The following is an 11,441-nucleotide window of genomic DNA, read 5'->3' as shown; positions in this document are numbered from 1 at the left end:
ATAAAAGGGGAGAGAGACAGAGCAAAAGAGAGGGGGAGAGAGAGCGCAAAAGAGAGGGGGGATAGAGAGCACAAAAGAGGGGTGGAGAGAGAGAGCGCAAAAGAGGGGGAGAGAGAGAGCGCAAAAGAGGGGGAGAGAGCACAAAAGAGAGGGGGAGAGAGAGAGGAAAGAGCAAAAGAAAGGAGAGAGCAAAATAGAGAAAAGAGAGGGGGAAAGAGAGAGAGCAATAGAGAGGGTGGAGACAGAGCAATAGAGAGGGGAGGAGAGAGCAATAGAGAGGGGAAGAGAGAGAGCAATAGAGAGGGGAAGAGAGAGAGCAATAGAGAGGGGAAAGAGCAAAATATATATGTATATGTATGTTTGTGTGTGTGTGAGCGTGTGTAAGTAATAAATGCTGCAATATGAGTTTATATTAGAAAGCAAGAGGGCTAGAGTAGCGTGATTGTTCCTGATGATGCTGTAGCCTTCAGGCATGAGTAGGCACCTTTAGGTTTTGAGTGCCTGTAGCAGGAGGCAATTTGAGGATACTCTCACTTGAACGTGAGTAGATCGTCAATGGCTAAGGTCTTTAATGGTACTGAAGTAGGAAAATCAATAAATCCTATATATGAAATCCAAAAAATGTATTTTATGATTTCGATAGAGCATACAATTTTCCAATTTACTACTATTATGGAATTCGCTTAATCTCTTGGTATCCTTTATTAAAGTAGCAGCAGTGCACTACTGGGAGCTAATTGAGCAGAACTTGTAAGTCAATGACAAAAGCAGTGTATGTTCAGTCACCAATCAGCAGCTAACTCCCAGAAGTGCATTGCTGCTCCTGTCTCTACCTAAGTATGCTTTTCAACAAATAAGATAATAAAGCAAAATAGATATTAGAAGTAAATTTGAAATTTGTTTTAAAACTGCATGCTCTATCTAAATCATAAAAGTCAAAATTTGAGTTTACTGTCCCTTTAACACTACATAAAGGGACATACAACCCACATTTTTTCTTTCATGCTTTGGAAAGAGCATGCAATTTTAAGCAACTTTCCAATGTACTTATCTTATGTGCTTCATTCTCTCGATATCTTTTGTTGGGAAGCACCTTGAAATAGGCTTAGTAGCTGTTGGCTGCACATACTGTAGATGCCTTGTGTGATTGGCTCACTCATGTGCATTGCTATTTCTTCAACAAAAGAATATATCTAAAGAATGAAGCAAATTAGATTTTAGAAGTAAAATGGAATATTGTTTAAAATTGTACTCTCTATCTGAATCATGACATTTTCGGTTTCTTGTCTCTTTAAAAAAAAAAAAAAAAAAAAGAGTTGCATATTTTCTCCCTTGCTAATGGCTGGGAAGAACTCAGATTCAAGAGCAGAGTTCCCCAGATAGTTACTTTTTAACCCCGTCTCCCCGTTAGGACGTTCTATGCCGTCTTAACTGTGCTGGGCTTTAGCACCGTTAGGACAGCATGAAACGTCCTAACTGTTCGGCTGTCCTGAAACCTTAGCTGCTTCATATATGGGATCATGGGCTGGATCCCATCATCACTTTGTACTTATGTAGACAAATTAGTCCCCGCAGGAAAGGGTTAAATTATAAAAGAATAACACTAAACAGGGCACAGGTCTATTAGTCAATAAATAAAGTACTGCAATGATAGACACAGTTTATTTAAATCTATAAATCTAGTTTTTACCTTAATTATTCTAAGCTTAAAGAACAATAAAGTGTGGTTTATTTCATCATCTTATATCTTCTCTGTGTATTTTAGGAACTGTAGTGGGTGTGGTGCTTTATACAGGCCGAGAACAGCGCAGTGTGATGAATTCCTCAAACCCAAAAAGCAAGGTACTGACAATGACAAAACCAGCACACTGTGGTGAAAGAGAGCATGGAAACAGCCATGAAAACTGTATGTTGTTGCTCTCTGCAGGTGTAATAGCTGCATTCTGCATCTTTAAGTAAGGGACTATGGCATGTAAGAATTATCTTTACAGTGTTTGGGGTTCTACAAATTACATTATGGCAGAGTGAGAATTAAAAAACTATCTGTATATGCTAATAAACGGTGGTTGAAATGTGTGTCTTGTCAGTGTGTTGTGGCATACTTTAGTATTTTTAGTATTTAAGGGACACTGAACCCAAATTTTTTCTTTTGTGATTCAGATAGAGCATGCAATTTTAAGCAACTTTCTAATTTACTCCTATTATCACATTTTCTTCATTCTCTTGGTATCTTTATTTGAAAAGCAAGAATGTAAGTTTAGATGCCGGTTCATTTTTGGTGAACAACCAGGGTTGTTCTTGCTGATTGGTGGATAAATTCACCCACCAATAAACAAGTGATGTCCAGGGTACTGAACCAAAAATTGTCTGGCTCCTTAGCTTAAATGCATTCTTTTTCAAATAAAGATAGCAAGAGAATGAAGAAAAATTGATATGCTCTATCTGAATCACGAAAGAAAAATTTTGGGTTCAGTGTCCCTTTAAGCTTTGAGATTTAAGGGATTCAGTTAGAATCTGAAAACCTTTAGTTTTTAACTAAATCACATTTCTAGCTCTCTGTAATTGTAAATCCAGGACACAAACAAACACATAAAACCAATCTATGGAACAAGTAGTCAAGCCTAAAGCCAAAACTAATAAGTATTACATGAGTAAACCAACTGTTAAAACAGCTATACCCACACAGGCAGAAGTAGGTACTAATGTGGGTCCCAATACTACCCATCAACTAAGAAAAGAGAAACAGCAACTTGAGCAGGTTTTTTCCTTACCCCAGAGCAAACTAGACAGAGGGGGTAAACCCAATCAGGAAAAAACAGAGTACCAGCTGAGAGAAACACAATACCAGACAAAGTACAAATAAGCTGTGTTATTAACCTGTCTAGAGTAAGTTTAACTGAGTCACAACTCTGTGTCCTTGGTTATGGATTAGCCTTTGTACCCACCACTAATTTTAACCTATTCAAAACTATTATCGACATCAATCATTAAATTTGAAATATAACTTTAAAGGGTCACTTTTCTGGAATCACCACACTGCAAAGGGATAACAATCCTGCAGTAGGATGGGTGGCTGCCAGTCTTAACAGATTTATCCTTTTCTGAATCATGTGTTTTGGTCTCACTTAACACTCTCTCAAGAGAAGGTGACGTTATGGATATGTCCGCTCAAATAAACTGTGTGAGGGGTTTTAAACCACCATCCAGATTTTACCACATACAAACTAGGGGATCCATTGTTGATAATTTCTACAAGAGAGTGGAAAGACCTCAAGTCTCTAGCTGCTAGATGTCATAGGACCCCAATCAATCTAGACAAGAAGGATAGAGAGGCCCTGGAGCAATTGGTTGAAAACCAAGATATTGTTATACGCAATGCTGACAGGGTGGGTCAGTTGTAGTAATGGGTAGAACTGACTATTCTAATTTTGCAAATCATCAGCTTCAAAGACACACAATGTTATACAACACTGACATCTAACCCTACTGGTTGTTTGCAGAGAGACTTGTTGCACCTTCTGGATGATGGTGTTGAAGGAGGACACATAGACAGAGATACTGCCACGTATATCTATGTTGAGTATCCAGTGACTCCTGTTTTCCACCATCTCCCAAAAGTGCACAAGTCTCTCCAAGATGTTAAAGATTGCCCTATTGTTAGCGGCATTGAGTCCCTTTTTGAGCATCTGTCTGAGTGGCTTGATTCTATCCTGCACCAGCTTGTGGAAGCCCTACCCAGCTTCTTAAGAGACACTAAGCAGTTGGTCAAACAGGTTGACTCTATAGTCTGGGAAAATGGTGTGTACAGATGGGTTACGATTGATGTGACTGCCTTCTACTCCTCCATCCCCCACGACAAGGGTATGGAAGCTTTTGCCTTTTTTCTTCAGGAATGGTCTACCTTTTTCCCAGGGTTCCAGAAATAAATTCTAAGAGTTACTCTATTCTTACTCACTCATAATTCTTTTGAGTTTGAGGGGATCTTCTATCTCCAGAGATGTGGGACAGCTATGGTGGCCAAGTTTGCCCCTCCTACACCAACCTCTTTATGAGGTGGTGAGAGCTGTCACACATCTTTGGAGATGGCAATATCTACAGAAAGAACATTGCATTCTATTGTCACATTATTGACAATCTGATCCTGATATGGAAAGGCAATATGGAGGAGCTAGATAACTTTATATGTAGAATCAATTGTAATGACATAGGTTTAAAATTTACATTGAAACACATCAAAGTGATATAAAGTTTTTGGATGTGGTACCCCAAATAATAAAATAAAAACTAATTTGTACAGGAAACCAATATCTAGCAATTCCACACTAGTGCAACATTTCTTACAACTACATAATAAAGATTTTTCTTGTTTCTCTTGTCAACCGATAGACACGATTCCTCGCCCAAAATTAGGGGGTGACAGAGATACCATCTTACGTAAAAGAGAGATGCTTTGGATATTCAAACTTGAGGCTAGGGTACCTTTGGGACTTGATTCTGAGTTCGATCTAATTAATTATTGGGATTAATATCCTACATAGATCCAATATGGGTTTGTAACTACGTGCCCTACCACTGCACACACCACTAGTTTATTCATTTATTATTTTTTACGTTTATTCTCATATCCTTTTTTTTAATTTTTACTTGAAAATAGTTTCGTTAATATCTAGTAGTCACATTTAATGTATAGGGATGGATATTTATGTATTCCCTATTCAATTCGTTTTTGGAATATCTTTTTGCTTTTGTAAGAACCTTATCTGTTGAGAAAATATGACAGTCCATCACACGTGACATTTGTGTAACACAATTATATTATAATAGTACTATCATTCACAGTTATGTCCCCTTAACTGAGGTTTGATGTGTCACCTACTTTTTCAAACATAGTAATAATGGTATACAGGGAGTGCAGAATTATTAGGCAAATTAGTATTTTGACCACATCATCCTCTTTATGCATGTTGTCTTACTCCAAGCTGTATAGGCTCGAAAGCCTACTAATAATTAAGCATATTAGGTGATGTGCATCTCTGTAATGAGAAGGGGTGTGGTCTAATGACATCAACACCCTATATCAGGTGTGCATAATTATTAGGCAACTTCCTTTCCTTTGGCAAAATGGGTCAAAAGAAGGACTTGACAGGCTCAGAAAAGTCAAAAATAGTGAGATATCTTGCAGAGGGATGCAGCACTCTTAAAATTGCAAAGCTTCTGAAGCGTGATCATCGAACAATCAAGCGTTTCATTCAAAATAGTCAACAGGGTCGCAAGAAGCGTGTGGAAAAACCAAGGCGCAAAATAACTTCCCATGAACTGATAAAAGTCAAGCGTGCAGCTGCCAAGATGCCACTTGCCACCAGTTTGGCCATATTTCAGAGCTGCAACATCACTGGAGTGCCCAAAAGCACAAGGTGTGCAATACTCAGAGACATGGCCAAGGTAAGAAAGGCTGAAAGACGACCACCACTGAACAAGACACACAAGCTGAAACGTCAAGACTGGGCCAAGAAATATATCAAGACTGATTTTTCTAAGGTTTTATGGACTGATGAAATGAGAGTGAGTCTTGATGGGCCAGATGGATGGGCCCGTGGCTGGATTGGTAAAGGGCAGAGAGCTCCAGTCCGACTCAGACGCCAGCAAGGTGGAGGTGGAGTACTGGTTTGGGCTGGTATCATCAAAGATGAGCTTGTGGGGCCTTTTCGGGTTGAGGATGTAGTCAAGCTCAACTCCCAGTCCTACTGCCAGTTTCTGGAAGACACCTTCTTCAAGCAGTGGTACAGGAAGAAGTCTGCATCCTTCAAGAAAAACATGATTTTCATGCAGGACAATGCTCCATCACACGCGTCCAAGTACTCCACAGCGTGGCTGGCAAGAAAGGGTATAAAAGAAGAAAATCTAATGACATGGCCTCCTTGTTCACCTGATCTGAACCCCATTGAGAACCTGTGGTCCATCATCAAATGTGAGATTTACAAGGAGGGAAAACAGTACACCTCTCTGAACAGTGTCTGGGAGGCTGTGGTTGCTGCTGCACGCAATGTTGATGATGAACAGATCAAAACACTGACAGAATCCATGGATGGCAGGCTTTTGAGTGTCCTTGCAAAGAAAGGTGGCTATATTGGTCACTGATTTGTTTTTGTTTTGTTTTTGAATGTCAGAAATGTATATTTGTGAATGTTGAGATGTTATATTGGTTTCACTGGTAAAAATAAATAATTGAAATGGGTATATATTTGTTTTTTGTTAAGTTGCCTAATAATTATGCACAGTAATAGTCACCTGCACACACAGATATCCCCCTAAAATAGCTATAACTAAAAACAAACTAAAAACTACTTCCAAAACTATTCAGCTTTGATATTAATGAGTTTTTTGGGTTCATTGAGAACATGGTTGTTGTTCAATAATAAAATTAATCCTCAAAAATACAACTTGCCTAATAATTCTGCACTCCCTGTATACGTAACCACCTATAGCATCTCATCAGTAATCTCTCTAGGAGGGTGTGTCCTATAAAGTTGAGAAATATAAAAACCATAATATGTTTCCGCTCTGTATACTGTATAATATTGTATATTACCTCTGTTTTCCTAATGAGTTTTGATGTCAGCATATCATCATGTGGTTTCTGTTTCTGATCATATATTTTTTGCAGTATAATTTGTTTCCAAGATTTGCTTCACTGTATATATATATATATATATATATATATATATATATATATATATATATATATATATATATATATATATATATATATATATATATATATATATGTGGGTGGGTGTGTGTATGTATGTGTGTGTATATCTATATCTATATCTATATATATATATATCTATATATATATATATATATATATATATATATATATATATATAGATATAAATATAATTTTTTTGCAGTCAGTAGATGTTTTATTAGGAAATACACCCCAACTCTCTCTGCGTTTTGGATATGAGTGTTTACCCCTTTTCTAATGGGAAGCATCACTCCCAGGGGTGTTATATACTTTTCCTTCTTAATATGAAAAGAGTTCACAGCATCATTCTTACTTTTGGAAAATACTGAACCTGGCCACCAGGAGGAGGCAAAGACACCCCAGCCAAAGGCTTAAATACTCCCCCCACTTCCTTCATATACCGGTCATTCTTTGCCTTTTGTCACAGGAGGTTGGCAGAGAAGTGTCAGAAGATTTGGAGTTGTTCCTTATGGAGGGGTATCTGCCCTTCGAAATGGGACTTGAGTTTTAAGTAGTCTTGTCAGCCTCTCAGTGAGAGCATTGACAAATGTTAGAGTCTGGAGATGCAGGGTGAGTCTTTTTGTGAACACATCCAGACTCGTATTAACAGCTCCTAAGCAATCAGTGTTGACGAGTTTCACTGCCTGCTTTCATCACTTAAGTCCATGTCAGAAGCGATGCTACAAGACTGTCAAACTTGAGAGGCTGTGTTTCTGTTCCACGGCATAGATTCCGGTGAGATCGTTTCATTTTTTACATACATATGATAACGCAAGAAGACATGGTCACAGTGTGACTCCTTTTATCTGTATGGAATCAAGGGTTAATATCTCCGGAGGGGGATTAATCACATACGTTTATTTGATTATGCTGCAACATGTGTGAGATGAGGCAGATGTTGGAACGTACAGGGTTTTGATCTTTGTTTTTGGGAGCTGCGCAGCCTGAAAGGCTTGGCACACTTTTTTACTAGTATAGCAGGGGCGGTCCTGCATTGTGCACCACGTGACCGGGTGTGGTCACACATTTTTCCTCTTTCCTGACCATGCGGTTTACCGGAGAAGAAGCGGTTTCTCTGTTTGGTCTGGGTCATAGGAGGTGATGAGTGCCCCAGCCATTGGGGGTATAAAGGTGCCGTTCTTTTTCTTAATCGATAGTCTGCTTTGTTAGCGCAAGCTATGGAAGATTCTGATGTGTTAGAGGGTATACTCCCTCTTTACCTAAGTCTAATATCTGTCTATATTGTGAGGAGGCCACGGTATACCCGCCTGCTCAATTATGTTCCACATGCCTTGATAAAGTAATCATGTCAAAGAAAGTTAATATGTTTGATACCAATGATCCGTCTACCTCTGAGGAATCTCCGTCCCATGAGGTGCACACCCTACAGTCATCTCCTAATACACATGCAGCTTCCCGTAGCACTCCTAATCCTCTATCTGGAGGGGCCCTTTTACCGCCAGACTTTACTGAGCAGTTACAGACGGCAGTGTCTGCAGCCTTTAGTGCTTTACCTCGCCCTGCTAAGCACAAGCGAAAGCTCAAATATTGCTATCCTTCCCAGGGGTCATCTACTAGCTTATTGGATTTATCTGATACAAGATTATCTGATGATGAAGGCGCCTCTGATACTTCAGAGGGTGCTCTTTCTGGATCGGAATCTGCTGCCTCTAAGCCTCCAGCTGCAGAGGAACCAGACTTTAGATTTAGTATTGAGCATTAACGTAGCTAAAACTTCCTTCAGCAGAAAGGGTAAGAGGTTCCAGAGCCCAAATTGCCTGAGGAACCTTTGATTACTAAATTAGATAAAGCCTACGAGGACAGGGATGTACCGCAAACTTTCCCGGTTCCCGTAAAGATAACGAACATTATTAAGAATGAATGGGAAAGAATTGATTCTTCATTTTCCCCTTCTTCCTTTAAAAAATTGTTCCTGGTCCCGGACTCTCAATTGGAGTTGTGGGGTTCCATCCCCAAGGTGGGTGGCGCTATCTCCATGCTTGCTAAATGCACTATTATTCCGCTTGAGGACAGATTGTCGTTTAAAAAACCCATGGATAAGAAGACTGAAACCCTGTTAAGAAAGATGTTTCCACATACAGGATACTTGTTTCAAGCGGCTTTTGCTGCGGTTGCTGGAGCGGCTACCTACTGGTGCGACTCCTTATCTGAATTGATCGAGGCGGAGGGTCTACTGGAAGTGATCCAGGAAAGAATTAAGGCCTTAAGGGTGGCTAATTCTTTTATTTGTGATGCAAATATGCAAATTATTCGCCTGAATGCCAAGGCTTCAGGTTTTTCTGTTCAAGCTCGTAGGGCACTCTGACTGAAGTCCTGGTCTGCGGACATGACTTCTAAGTCAAGACTTTTTTTCCCTCACATTTAAGGTAAAGATTCTACTTGGTCCAGGCCTGGACTCGATTATCTCTATGGTTACTGGAGGCAAAGGGTGCCTTTTTTCCGCAGGATAAGAAGAACAAGCCTAAGTATAAAACCCAACGTCAGTAGCCCTCTGTAAAACCAGAGAAGTCCGCTAAGACAAAGTCGGCATGAAGGGGCAGCCCCCGATCCGGCTCTGGGTCTTGTAGGGGGCAGACTGTCGCTCTTTTCAGATGCTTGGTTTGGAGATGTGCAATGCCAGTGGGTCCTGGAGGTCATCGCTCAGGTACACAAGATAGGTTTCAAGTGTCATCCACCCAGGGGCAGATTCCTCCATTCAAACCTGTATTCAAGGCCAGACAAGAGAGAAGCCTTTTTCTGGGGTGCATGAGGGATCTCTCCTCCCTAGGAGTCATTGTCCCGGTACCTCTTGTAGAAGAGGTCTGGGGTACTATTCAAACCTTTTTGTGGTCCCAAAGAAGGAGGGAACTTTCCGCCCGATTCTGGACCTAAAGTGCTTAAACAAATTCCTATCTGTTCCCTCGTTCAAGATGGAGACCATAAGGTCCATCCTTCCCTTAGTTCAGGAAGGACAGTTCATGACCACTATAGATCTGAAGGATGGTTACCTTCCCGTTCCAATACACAAGGATCACTTCAAGTTCCTAAGGTTTGCGTTCCTGCACCAGCACTTCCAGTTTATTGCACTTCCGTTTAGTCTAGCTACTGCTCCAAGAGTTTTTACGAAGGTTCTAGGGGCTCTGCTTGCAGCGGCCAGAACCAGAGGTATAGCAGTAGCACCATACTTGGACAATATTCTGATTCAAGCACCATCCTGTCGTCTGGCAGGAGACCATGTGAGATCTCTTCTGTTTCTTCTTCAATATCATGGGTGGAAGATAAACTTAGAAAAGAGTTCTCTTATTCCCAGTACCAGGGTGGAATTCCTGGGTACTATAATTGACTCCATATCTATGAGGATATTCCTTACAGACCAAAGATGTTACAAGCTAACTTCAGCTTGTCTTGCCCTCCAGACCTCCTTAAGGCCCTCTGTGGCTCGGTGTATGGAGGTGATTGGTCTCATGGTGTCCTGCATGGACATCATTCCTTTGCCAGATTCCATCTCAGGCCACTTCAGCTGTGCATGCTGAGACAGTGGAACTGTGATCATTCAGATTTGTCTCAGCATATTTCTCTGGACAACCGGTTGAGAGGATCGCTCTCCTGGTGGCTCTGTCCAGATCACCTGTCCCAAGGGACATCCTTCTTGAGAACATCCTGGGAGATTGTGACTACGGACGCAAGTCTATCAGGATGGGGAGCTGTTTAGGGTGCTCATCCCGATCAACATTTTGGAACTTCGAGCGATCTTTAATGCTCTGAAGGCTTGTTCGTCCCAGTTTATCAGATTCCAATCAGACAACATAACCTCTGTGGCTTACATCAACCATCAGGGGGGAACGAGAAGCTCCCTAGCCATGAGAGAAGTATCTCGGATTCTGGAGTGGGTGGAGGCCCATAACTGATCGCTGTCAGCGACCCACATTACGGGTGTGGACAACTGGGAAGCAGATTTCTGGGAAGCATAAGTGTCTGAAGGCTTCTTCAACTTCCTTTATTTTTTTTTGGTTGAGGAGTGTTATACGCTTAGCTTACGAGTCAGCGGGACTTAGACCTCCTCAGAGGGTTACGGCTCATTCCACTTGAGCGGTGGCTTTCTCTTGGGCCTTTAAAAACGAGGCCTCTATGGATCAGATTTGTAAGGCGGCTACCTGGTCCTCCTTACATACATTTTCAAAATTATATAAGTTTGACATTTTTGCTTCAGCTGAAGCAGCTTTTGGGAGGAAGGTTTTACAGGCTGTTGTGCCCTCAGAAGAAGGACCTGGATTCTGCTGGGCGCTGTGAGCTGCTACATGCCGGAGAGAAGGTAGAACCTGCACTCAGACCGGTGGTAAGCGACAGCCATACCTTGTAACACATTTGTGTACACAGAATATTGTTCTGATATCACTGTGTCATATCATATACGGAAACACTACCTAACAAAGTTTATTACTGTGTTACACCATGTATGGAAACTCTACCTAACAAACTTTATCAATACTAGTGCTAATACCGATGTAAGTGCTCCGTTAGTCTCCTGTGGGGTTGGCCTGGCATAGCCATTCTCCCCAAGAGCTGGGACTTATTACACCTCGTATTTCTCAGTATTCTCCCTACTTTTTGGTTATTTGTTCAAAGATTTAATCCCATTCTCTGTAAACATACAGTATGTATTTTGTGTTGTGATTGAGTATTAATCATT

General features: G+C 40.8%; 1 protein-coding gene across 1 annotated transcript in view; it reads left to right on the top strand.

Moving 5' to 3' along the window:
* ATP9A (ATPase phospholipid transporting 9A (putative)) overlaps positions 1-11,441 on the top strand; it is a 421,913-nt gene that overhangs the window by 160,717 nt on the left and 249,755 nt on the right. The window contains exon 10 of the mRNA XM_053693787.1: positions 1,766-1,842. Coding sequence (XP_053549762.1) covers positions 1,766-1,842 — 77 coding nt within the window. The remainder of the gene's footprint in view (positions 1-1,765; positions 1,843-11,441) is intronic.

Source organism: Bombina bombina, chromosome 1 (assembly GCF_027579735.1).
Source record: "Bombina bombina isolate aBomBom1 chromosome 1, aBomBom1.pri, whole genome shotgun sequence".
Taxonomy (NCBI): Eukaryota; Metazoa; Chordata; class Amphibia; order Anura; family Bombinatoridae; genus Bombina; species Bombina bombina.
Note: the sequence above shows the minus strand (reverse complement) of the source record. Positions and strands in the feature narration are given on the sequence as shown.